This window comes from Balaenoptera physalus (genome assembly GCF_965194825.1).
Source record: "Balaenoptera physalus genome assembly, chromosome: 5".
Lineage (NCBI taxonomy): Eukaryota > Metazoa > Chordata > Mammalia > Artiodactyla > Balaenopteridae > Balaenoptera > Balaenoptera physalus.
Genome location: NC_138884.1, coordinates 117,127,491 through 117,138,682, shown reverse-complemented (window position 1 = coordinate 117,138,682; position 11,192 = coordinate 117,127,491). Strand labels below are relative to the sequence as shown.

General features: G+C 35.7%; 1 protein-coding gene across 9 annotated transcripts in view; it reads right to left on the bottom strand.

The window, feature by feature from the left end:
* Nucleotides 1-11,192, bottom strand: part of GSTCD (glutathione S-transferase C-terminal domain containing) — a 128,648-nt gene that overhangs the window by 26,663 nt on the left and 90,793 nt on the right. For all 9 annotated transcript variants that reach the window (XM_082462843.1, XM_082462840.1, XM_082462842.1 and 6 more), the window contains 3 exons: nt 2,345-2,460; nt 2,140-2,184; nt 14-142 (listed from right to left, as the gene is read on the bottom strand). In XM_082462843.1, coding sequence (XP_082318969.1) covers nt 14-142; nt 2,140-2,184; nt 2,345-2,460 — 290 coding nt within the window. The remainder of the gene's footprint in view (nt 1-13; nt 143-2,139; nt 2,185-2,344; nt 2,461-11,192) is intronic.

Here is an 11,192-nt window from a genome sequence, read left to right as displayed (position 1 = left end):
CTTGATTACTTACCCCAATATTAAATGTCCCTGTAAAATACTCCATATTTGCTTGAATGAACCAAATGTTGCTTAACCCTAGTTCGTCACTTCTCTTCTTAGCACGAATTAATGATAATTCCTTGTTTTCTATTAATGTAACCTAGATTGTACCCAGGAAACAATAGTATATTCAGTAACATAATTCAGACATTAGGGTAAAGTATTATTACTGTGTTTACTAGCTTTAATAATGTAGATCATATTATGTTGATCCTTATCCTATGCCAGGAAGTAGGCCAGATAATATAGTACAAAAATGAACAAGGTCCTTGAACTCTTGAAGCTCCTAGATATAGTGATATAAGTGAAACAGGCAATTATAATACAGTGAGTGATAAGTGTTTAATGAAAGACATATAATGTGTTATCAGAGCACGCAGACTTGATGACTAAGGGAGGTTTTAGTCATTTAATATGAAAGAGTAACATATTAACTGAGGCCTGAAAAGTGAATAGAAATCAGCTGTGGGAATAAAGGTGTGTTTCTAGCAGAGAGAGAAACGTATGAAGGCCCAAGATAAGAAAGATACGGTGTATTTGAAGAACTGAGAAAACTGGTATAGCTGGGGTACAGTGTGTGATGGTGACAGTGGAGGTAGGGAGACACGGTGTGGGGTGTAGGAATCAGGCTGGAGAGGTAACAGGGGCCAGATCATGTGCAATGAAAGGAGGGCTGGTTGCTGCAATGCATAGTATGGATTGGTGGGGGAGAGGCAGAAGGCAGGGCAACAAGTTCAGAACTTCTAACAGTAATCCAGGCCAAGGAAGGTGGGAGACCATCACTGGTTCAGATGGAGAAAAGTGGGCCAAGTTAAATCACTTTCATCACTATCATTCCTAGTTTGGTCCTTATTTTGTCCTTATGCTTGTCTTTATGGAAAAATCCTGGATCCCTTTGTATAAAAAGCCTGTCAGAGGATACTTGGGGTCAAAGGTTTTCCAGCCTTTATTCTAGTCAAGACTTCCTTTTTCCAGTTTCAACATTTCTAAGTTTCCAGAGCTGTTGAGAAGGGTAAAAAAGACACCATAGCCCTGCCTTACTCTACATGTCCAGGATTCTGCTCTATGAGCTTTATTCCTCTTACTCCAACCATGAAATTGTTGTTTTCCTTAGTGATGAGACGAACATCTGCCTGTTTCTCCCAGTATTCCTCATTTATTTTGCTCTTTATTTTCTAAGAAAGATAAAGAATACTACTCTCTACTCTCTATCATTCTGCTACATATCATTCTGGCTAGTCTATGAGTTCTTCCACATTTTTTCTTCCGAAAATAATCACTTTAATTATTTTGTAATTTCCGGAGAGCTCACAAACAAAGGATCTGCCCCAGTTCAATCATCAGATTCTAGACTTCTATGCTGAAAGATGGTCACTGTGAGGAAATGATTTAATATTACAGAAGACTAAAAGCAGCACTAACTTCTAACAAATGGTGGCAACAATCGTATAAATTATGGTACATTTACTTAAAAACATATTATGCAGTCACATTTTAAGTGCTATTTTAATGGTGATATTTGAAATTATCTGCAATAGCGAAAAACATTTATGATATAAGATTGAGTGAAAGCAGGGGATTGAAATTGTACTTGCATTTTTAGAATTTGCAGCAATAAGCATCCTCATGAACAATGACAAAGAGAACATGGGGAGAAATGCATTTGGTGCATCAGTTGGTAGATCTGGGGTTTATCTTTTTCTTTAAAAAATGTTGTTGTTACAATTCTGATACAATGAATAAAAATCAAGCTACCAAAGAATATGCTCAACAAGTTTCAGAAGCTAGTATTTCCAGTATAAAACTATGTTGACAATTAAACTTCATCATTAATTATTTTATTTAAGAGTGGAATAATTATTTCTTTTAAAAATTATTTAAAACTACAGCCCTTTTATAAAAAATAAAAAATGTAGTGGCCCTACTTACTTTTCTTCCCTATGATTCTGAATCTTAGAAGTTTAGTTCAAAGAAATATAAAATGCCTGTGCCACATATTTGACCTGGGTGAATGATTATAAACTCAAAGGGGAGGAAAAAGCCAGACTCAGCTAACTGAATTGTGTAGTTTCCTTTCGTCTATTATTCAGACTTTACCTGGCATGATGGCAGCATGTGAGCAAGGACAATCCCAACATGGCCCTGAAAAAGGAAAAAAAAGAAACAAGTTAACTTTGGTTTCTAAGGCTTTTGTTTATTCTGAGACAATAATCTTGCCAAATAAAAACATGACATTTAATGTAGTATAGTAAAGTCACATCATCTTGGAAAGGCTAAAGAGAATAAAGGAGAGATAGAATACCCCGCCGCTGCAGAAATCCACAATTCTGTCACCAGGTTTGGCCTGATTTGTCACCACATAAACAAGGTTGTTTAACTGTTGCTGCTTCCTCAAAGCTCGATCACTGGACATTTTACCTGGGAAAGACAAGAGATGAAGACAATGACACGTTATATGTTGTAGGGGACTGAGATGGCACTCGTGGGCTAGACTAGCAACCTACAGGAAGAGCGGTACAGATGTAAGTGGATTACACATTCCATGTAATCCACCATGAGAGGATTAGAGAACTGGAACCCAGAGGTGAACTCTATTTTGCTTCTTTTTACTTTTATTCCTACCCAACTTTTCTTTCAATAGTCATTAACAGAAAATCTATGAAAAAATGTCTTTGAAAGAGAGGAAACAATAAGTGAAACATTAACTTCAGAGTCATAAACAAAGTGTTCAATAAATGTTTACTGGATGAATAAAAATTAACAGTAATAATCTCTTCCCTCTATCCCTTTCAGAGACATAGTGTAAAGATTACCTAATTTCAGCACATTGCTTAAATCGCCTTGGAGAAAAGAGACCTATAATAATAGAAACATTTTTATTATTTAACTGGCACATCCGTGAACTCTTAATTCTTCTAGTTAGGACACTTGGAACACAGGTGTCACATTGTGTAAAATATATCAGTGGTTATTGTATTTAGAAATAAATTAGATTTTCTTATTTCTGCTTTGAAACTTCCTTTCCTCATGAGTGTGTCAGACACAGAAATTTAATGCAATTAGAGATTGAGGATAGGGCATTTCCAAGTACAAAATGCCTTGGGCCTAGCAGCATGAAAACATCTTAACTTTTCTTTCAAAAGCTACTAGTTAAGTCCACTAAAATATCTTCAGAAGAATGCATAAAATTATTTGTTTTTACATATTTCAAATGTACTGTTTGTAAGAGCAAGATTAAGAAAATGTAAGAGAGTAGCTCTCAGTGATATAGATAAAAGAAAAAACCCAGATAATCTTTTTGGCTTGATCAAAAATTATATACCTATAAATTAATAAAAAAATTATATACCTATACAAAGTTTCCCCACTCCATTTTCACAGAAAAATTGCATGGCTTTTTTCTTTTCTGTTTTCCTTCTTTCTTATGTTACTAAAATTAAAACATTGGGAAACTTTTAGGAAAAAATAGAAAATGTAGATTTAAATAGAAAATGTGGATTTAAAAAGATCTATATGAGAGAAGAAGTCCATAATCTCATAATTCATAGGTAATATTTCTGTATATATGTACTTCCAGCTATACCCGTAAGTTCATAATTTTCTAGATGGCATAGGAAACATTATAATATAAATCTTTCTGTGCCCATGAATTTGTTTCTACACTACAAGTTTTAATGGCTGCATAGTACTTTATTAACTATCTATACACAACTTATTTAACCAATTTCCTATTGTAACAATGCGGTCATCATCATACAACTGAATCATTGTGTGTATTCTTAATTATTTAGCATGGCCTAATGTGAATTTCAAACATGAAAAGCATTTAAATCAATCGTTTGGTGACTTCATTTGTGAAGACAGTTTCATGTAGCTTTAAAAAAATTATTTTCACTTTTCTCTAATAATATAATGGCAAAATATTTACACAGAGTTAGTGAAAACCCTTGTGATCCCCCCTTCAGTGGATAGCCACTCCTAAGAGGTTTTATTATGACAATTTTCAAACACAAGGCAAAGTTGAAAGAATTAAGATTCAGTGAATGGCTCTATACCCTCCACCTAGATTCCACCATTAACAACTTACTAGACTTGGTTCATCACACTTCTATCTATCTATCCATCCCTCTATCCATTCAGTCATAAATCCACCTAATTATTTATTTTTATTATGGCAATGCAGTTTTGATTTGGAGGAAGAAGAATAAGAACACGGAAGGGGAGGAAGAAGGGGGGATCAGAAGGCAAAAAGGAAAAGTACTTTTGAGGCCCTTAGGAGAGTGAGAGTCACAAAGGCTGCTATTAAATGGAGCCACCACGAGGCAAGAAATGAGCACAAGCATTTAGTCTTTGCTCTGTTTGTGGATTTCTTAACAGTTCTTAGACAAAGGATTTTCATAAAACAAAGTCAAAAGAAATTATCACTTTGTTATAAAGCAAAAACTAACACACCATTGTAAAGCAATTATACTCCAATAAAGATGTTAAAAAAAAAAAGAACAAGGAGATAAGAAAATAAAACTTATTTAATGGAACATCTAATAGTAAGTTCTGTACTGTACTTCTATTAGATATTTAGAATGACCTAACTTTCTTAGGTCTGTTTCAAAAGCAAATGTTTATGAAGATCTGTTTTTCTTGCTAAGCCTGCCTCTTTGCATATGAAGAATCTGTGCTTAAATGAAGGTTGAAGGCAAAGAGGTACCTTTCAGGTTTGTGTTTAAATAGAGAGACTATTAAGCTGCCCATAATATTCACAGGTTGGGCTAAAAATACACTAGCATGATGCCTCAGTGCTTTATGGAAAAATTGCCTCTAATAAAGCATTCCTCCTCACCATTCTAGTTTTATAAGTAAATAGGGTCTTAAACACATTGAACAAGAAAGTGGTATTTTGAGACACCGTATTCATTTAAAAACCAAATCCTACTTTCTATTTATATCCAACATTCTTGTGCCTGACACTATTTACAAGCATAAAAATATTTACATACTTATTTATTTATTTATTTTTGGCTGTGTTGGGTCTTTGTTGCTGTGCGTGGACTTTCTCTAGTTGCGGTGAGTGGGGGCTACTCTTCGTTGCGGTCCGCGGGCTTCTCATTGTCGTGCCTTCTCTTGTTGTGGAGCACGGGCTCTAGGCGCGCGCGCTTCAGTAGTTGTACGCAGGCTCAGTAGTTGTGGCTCGTGGGCTCTAGCGTGCAGGCTCAGCAGTTGTGGCGCACAGGCTTAGTTGCCCGGCGGCATGTGAGATCTTCCTGGACCAGGGATTGAACCTGTGTCCCCTGCATTGGCAGGTGGATTCTTAACCACTGTGCCACCAGGGAAGTCCCTATATTTTTAACTTGACTAAAAACGATGGTTCTTTAGGTGTCATCATGGAAAAACAAAACTCAAGAATCAAATGTTTTAATACAAATGATCTTATTTGTCCTGCAATGTAATCCTCCTATAGTGGAGTCTTCTCCTTGTCTAATTCAAGTTAGGAGGAACCTGATTAGACAACTTCAATGTTGTTTGCATTACCCAAAAAGAAAGTACAAGGAAAGGTAAAGGAGACAATTTTTAAACTAAGGAAGAGCCATACTAGGACACCCGCATTTTTGGTCAGTTCAAAGCATCAAATAAAGCAGAAAAAAAAAAAAAAAAACCATGGATGGAAAATGTGTACATGTGCAGCCAGGACACCTGTTCAGTGTAGTAAATTGTGCTTAAGATCAGGCAGCTCTTAATTTATTCTTTCTTAGTCTGAAGCAACAAAGTACCTTGAATATTATAATTTACTGGTAAAAGGAAAATGGTTGGGTGCTTGGATACATATTAGACTTTATTTGCTGTTTTGTTTTCCAAGTATTTCTTGGAGATGTAGTATACCACCCACATTCTGTGAATTTTTAAAAAATATAATTAAATATGGAGACAAAGAAAAGGGCTAAAACTAATGGTTCAGAGATTTTTAAAATATGTTTTTGTTTGAAAAGCTATAAAACCAAGAGCAAGAGTAAATTTCTTCAACAGTGATGGGTGCAGTACAGAGGTTGTAGAGAAGGTGTGAGACAACTGAATACACAAGGTGGCACCGACAGAACCTTTGGCAGGTGAGAAGGAAGGTGACAACCACAAATTTTAATGTTTTTAAGAGGCCTGATTAACAACATTAAGACAAGCTGATGAATGGTCACTTATCACGTTTCATAGGGCAATGGACAGTGAAGGCCAAGCTCCACCTTCCAGGTAGCTATGGTTTTCATGCTTGGAACCGTCACTAAGCTCCTACTATATGCCCAGCACTTGTCCAGGTACTGAGGACACAACTCAAAGTGAATAAGGCATAGTCCCTGTCCTTCAGGAGCTAGAAGGTATCTAAGAAGACGGTATGGTGTGCATTATGTGCAAAGGTATGTGCACTGCAGATAAAGAACTAACTGAGACATCACAGAGGATTTTGCAGAGATGTGGGGCATTTCAGCTGAGTCTTTAAGGAGGAACAGAAACTTCCTGGGTAGAATGGCAGGGAAAGCATGATATGATATGGCATACTTAGGGGGAAAATGCAATTAGCTCACTTGTGCTTGAAAATGAGGATCAATGGGAAAGTGGTAGAGCATAACACAGAACTGAAAATTTGGTAGGGACAGATGGGAAAGGGCATTGCTTGTTATCTTGCCTCTCTGGGCTGTACAGAAAACATGGCCTTGCTTTAATACTTTATATGTATGCTTAGAGCTCCTTAGAGACAAGTTATCTTTGAATAGACAGCTCTGTTATTTTTACATTATTCCATACTAAAGATGTTCTTTTATATTGCTAGCCTGCATCATTTTTATTCTGGATAGAGTATATCCCCAAATTAGATAGAATTATTCATAAAATTATGTGGAGCATTCAACCTCAGCTGATGCTAATGTCATTAAATGATTTAATTAAGAAAATGGAATTGAATAAATTGAGCTCACTGAATCATTCTGAGCTCTGCTGCTCTGGATGAGAAAGCCTTTGGACTCCTTATTGGATTGTCCGTCCCACTCTCCCTCCCAGGCTCCTCTCCCCCTGGCAGTCCCTGAAATGCTGTGCCCACCAGGTTCTGTCTCTGTGCCATAGCTCATCACTGAGTGTGATTTTCTTGAGTGTATTACTAAAGTCCCTTCCAAAACTGCCTATGAAAATACCTGCCCTTGCTTAAAATACCTTTAAAGGCTCCCCTCTGCCTTATGAAAAAAGTCTTGACTTCTTGGCAAAGGCCTTTAATGATCTGGGCCCTGTTAATTTGCCGACCTTACCTTCTGCTACTTTCATAATATATCCCCTATGTTCCAGCCTCTCTGAACAATGGATATAGTTCCTTGAATTTATCATGGCTGGTGAGTCAAGTTGCTTTATAAATTTGTTCTCTTTGCTTGAAACCTATTCCTCACTCCTGGCTACATTGACATGTATTCCTTTTGTAATAAGTTTTTTTTTTTTAAAGACAAAAGAGAAAAAAGTTACTTTTTCAAACTATTTATTATATTTCCTGTTATTATTAACTACTGAAGAAGTTTTCTTATTATAAAATGATTTACCTAGGCATTATTCATTATACCAACTACCCAAAAAGGACCGTTAGCTGAAATTGCTTCTGTCTGCATGAAATAGATACAGATGATTTTTCCTGGAACTACATAAACTTGGGCCCAATTAAATGGATAGAGTATTAGGAGACTGACAGGCACATAACAGGAGCTTAATAAAAGTTTAATGAATGAATTTTCTCTATAATTATGACTTAGCATTTCAAGGCAGTAAGTTAACTTTTGCACATATTAAGTATGAAAACAAATTCAACTGTATTTGAAAATATACTGTATTGAAATAGAAAAGGAAGTCAACTATGAAACAATATTAAAATTGGGGATGGAAAAGTTTCCAAAAACTTTAATGAGGGAATAAGAAAGTTGCCTTTAAAGCTATACCAAAAACTAGAACAGCGTAAATAAAATTCCTGTAGAAACTCCTGAGAAGCATGAAACTAAGCAGCAACATAAAGTTTACATTTTAGGTTAGGGCAACCTCGTTTTAAATTTTGGAAATGACTTCTTGGAAATACTGAAAATTTAGAATAGTCGGAATTTACATTTTTTAAAGCCAGTTGCAGGTTGCATCACTAATCCTCTTAGCCATACTGACCCCAGAGTGACAATACTCTTGCAACAGTGGATACCTTTTCCCTCTCTCCCCCATCCCCAGCCCATTCACACATCCCACAGTGCAGTCTATGAAATCAGTAATACTGTAACAGTGTGATGGCATTTTCACTCTGATAGTTTTGTTACAGATATTATGAGTTGTCAATGATTATCAATTAGAAATTCGAAATTCAAAAGAAGCCAATTTATTCCTCTCTAAATTGAGGAACACTGACCTCATAAAATCTCTTTCTCAATCAATCATTCAACCAACAAATCAACCAACTAACTTGACCTACACAGAACTGTTCTAGACAATGTTAGGGTCACAAAGATGTCTATCGCTTGATTTCTGTCCTTAATGAACTTATACCTAATTTAAAATAGTACAAAAACCTTATATATGACCTTAGAAGATGTATTTTATTAACCACATTGTACAGTATTTTTAATGACATTTTAACAGCCCTAACTTACAAAAATCCATACTTCTTTCATTAAAGCTTCTAAAATGACTGATAATTGTTTATATGATGCTTTGCAGTTTTTAAGCACTTGCACATTTGACACATCATCTAACCTCAATATTGTCAGGTTGCTAGGTGGATAACCTGTTCCTTGTTTTACAAATGAGGATACAGCACTGAAGAGGTTGCTCAAACTTAGCATTTGTTTAAAGACACACAGCTGGTAGGCAGTGAACATGGGATTCTAACCAAGGATTTCTAACTTTAGGTTCAGTCTTCTTTGCAATATGGTCGGCCATTTCTTAAGCAGATGACTTTGTGATTTCAGAATTTCAGGGCCGGTCCTTTTTTTCTTTTACCTGTTCAAGGAAATGAGGTGCTTTCTAGCAGGGAAATGAGGGATATCCCTAACAATTATATCTTAGGGAAAAAAAGTGAATTCTTCAGAATCAGTCATAAAATGCATTTTATTTCAGTTTTCCTCTAAATAAAATTTCCAAAAGCAGGCTTACCAGTAGAAAGGATCAATTTAAGTTCTGAACTTCAATATTTTGGAATATATCACTAAGGCATTATCTGCCGGTCTCATAAGTCACTCTGTTTAATGAATTGAACTTTGAGTGTCACCCTTTCCAGAAAAAGACCATTTCCTCACCTTGGAACTGTAGCAACCTTTTAAATTTTATAGAAAAGTGATCTGGGGAGGTTGAGCAATCAATTTGTTGCAAAATTGGATTATCCAGGAGGAAAAAATGAAAATAGATTGGGATGATCTTTTGCGTTTTAGTACTGCAGGTGCTGACAAATATAGCATGCACCTTCACCCTTCCATATCTAATTCCAGGGCATCTTTTAAAAAAACAATAACTACAAGTACTTAGGCAAGATGCACAGTTGAGGAACAATAGTTGAAGAAAGTATAGCCGCATTATTTGCCAAATCAAAACTTCTGTTTGTTTATAAAAGAGCTTAGATACAATGAATAGTGGAAATTTTAAAACTTCTTATTCCTGCTATTTTTTTTCCTCTAAGATGAATAAAACATTTTGACTTCAGAATACCAGACACCAGAGTTAATTGAACACATATATTTTCATTTCATTCAAATGCTATTTATACCACACAAAGTAATTGTTTCTTTGCTCTGGAATTTAGTTAAAAAAACATTTCACAATATCTTCCAACTTGCCCACAAGACCAAATTGAAATGCTTTAGAACAAAAAAAGTTAACTCTAGAAAATAGGTATTTATTTCTTCTCCCTCTTTTTTTGGAGGCTTAAGTTAACAACAGTAAGGTATTTTAATAGTTTCATTAACTTTTGAGATCATTCAAGTAATCCTCAGTTTGAGTTCTAATTTGATGTGTTTCACTGTTTTTCGGTTAAATGATAGTAGCCTGCAATGGTGAGTGTTAACTTTCCTGGAGTCTACTGATTTTCTAAAAATAGCTTCTCTTATATACATAGTATTTTAATTTCTACTATGATATGACCCATAGGTTTTCTTGTTTGATTTATTCATATATTTTATTCTGATTAAAAAAATGAAAATGAATATATCTAAGGTGACATGGCTCCATATTCTTTGATAATATTAATACTATATTAATATACAGTATTCCCATCAAGGGGTGGCATCTGTGTCTGTTCCCTTGAATTGAGCTCTATGACCACTTGACCAGTGTAATATAGAAGAAAGACTGTGCCCATTTCTGGTAGCTTCCATGTCCTATCTTTTGAGACACTTGCTCTTGGAACACAGCACCATGCTTTAGGAAGCCAAGCCTCCCCAGCTGATGCTGTATGAACAAACAAGCTTTCCCACCAAGTCCTACCTAAGTTGAAGATTTGTGAATAAGATAGATAATTGTTATTTAAATGCACTAAGTTTTGTGGTGCATTTATGCAGCTATAGATCATCTGAACAACATCCTAAATTGGGCTTGTAAGGATTATCATCACTGAATAGTATTTATTAAGTCATCTACCTATACATGGAATGGTGCTGGATACTATGACAATAACCAAAATAGAAAATAGTTATTATACCTAAGAGTTAAGAGCTCAAGCCAGTGGTATTCATTGCAAGTTACAGAGGGACTCCTCTATAAACCTGAAAGGCAGTCTTGAAATTCCAGCCCTACTATTCCTTTTCTCTTTCTAATGGTCCTAACCCTCATGAGCCTAACTGTAAAGACTGCTGGGATCTCAGCAGCAAGGGATGGTGCAAAGAAAAGGATTATGGTAACTAACCCAGGTACAGGCATGGGTAGGGATGGGGACCGTGATCCAAATAGGTGTTGCACATGTGGGTGGCAGGGCTTATACTAAATCATAAGAGATGACAGATCTAAAAGAAGAAGGCTGCACTGAAACTGCACCATTTGGGAGGTTGGAGTTTACTGATACATGGACACACTGATTCAGGGCCTGGGTAGAGCAGGGTAAGACAGGTACTGATCTTTTTTTTCCTAAACTGGAATTTTGTATCTTCCTCCCATTCTCTGGTTCTTTCATT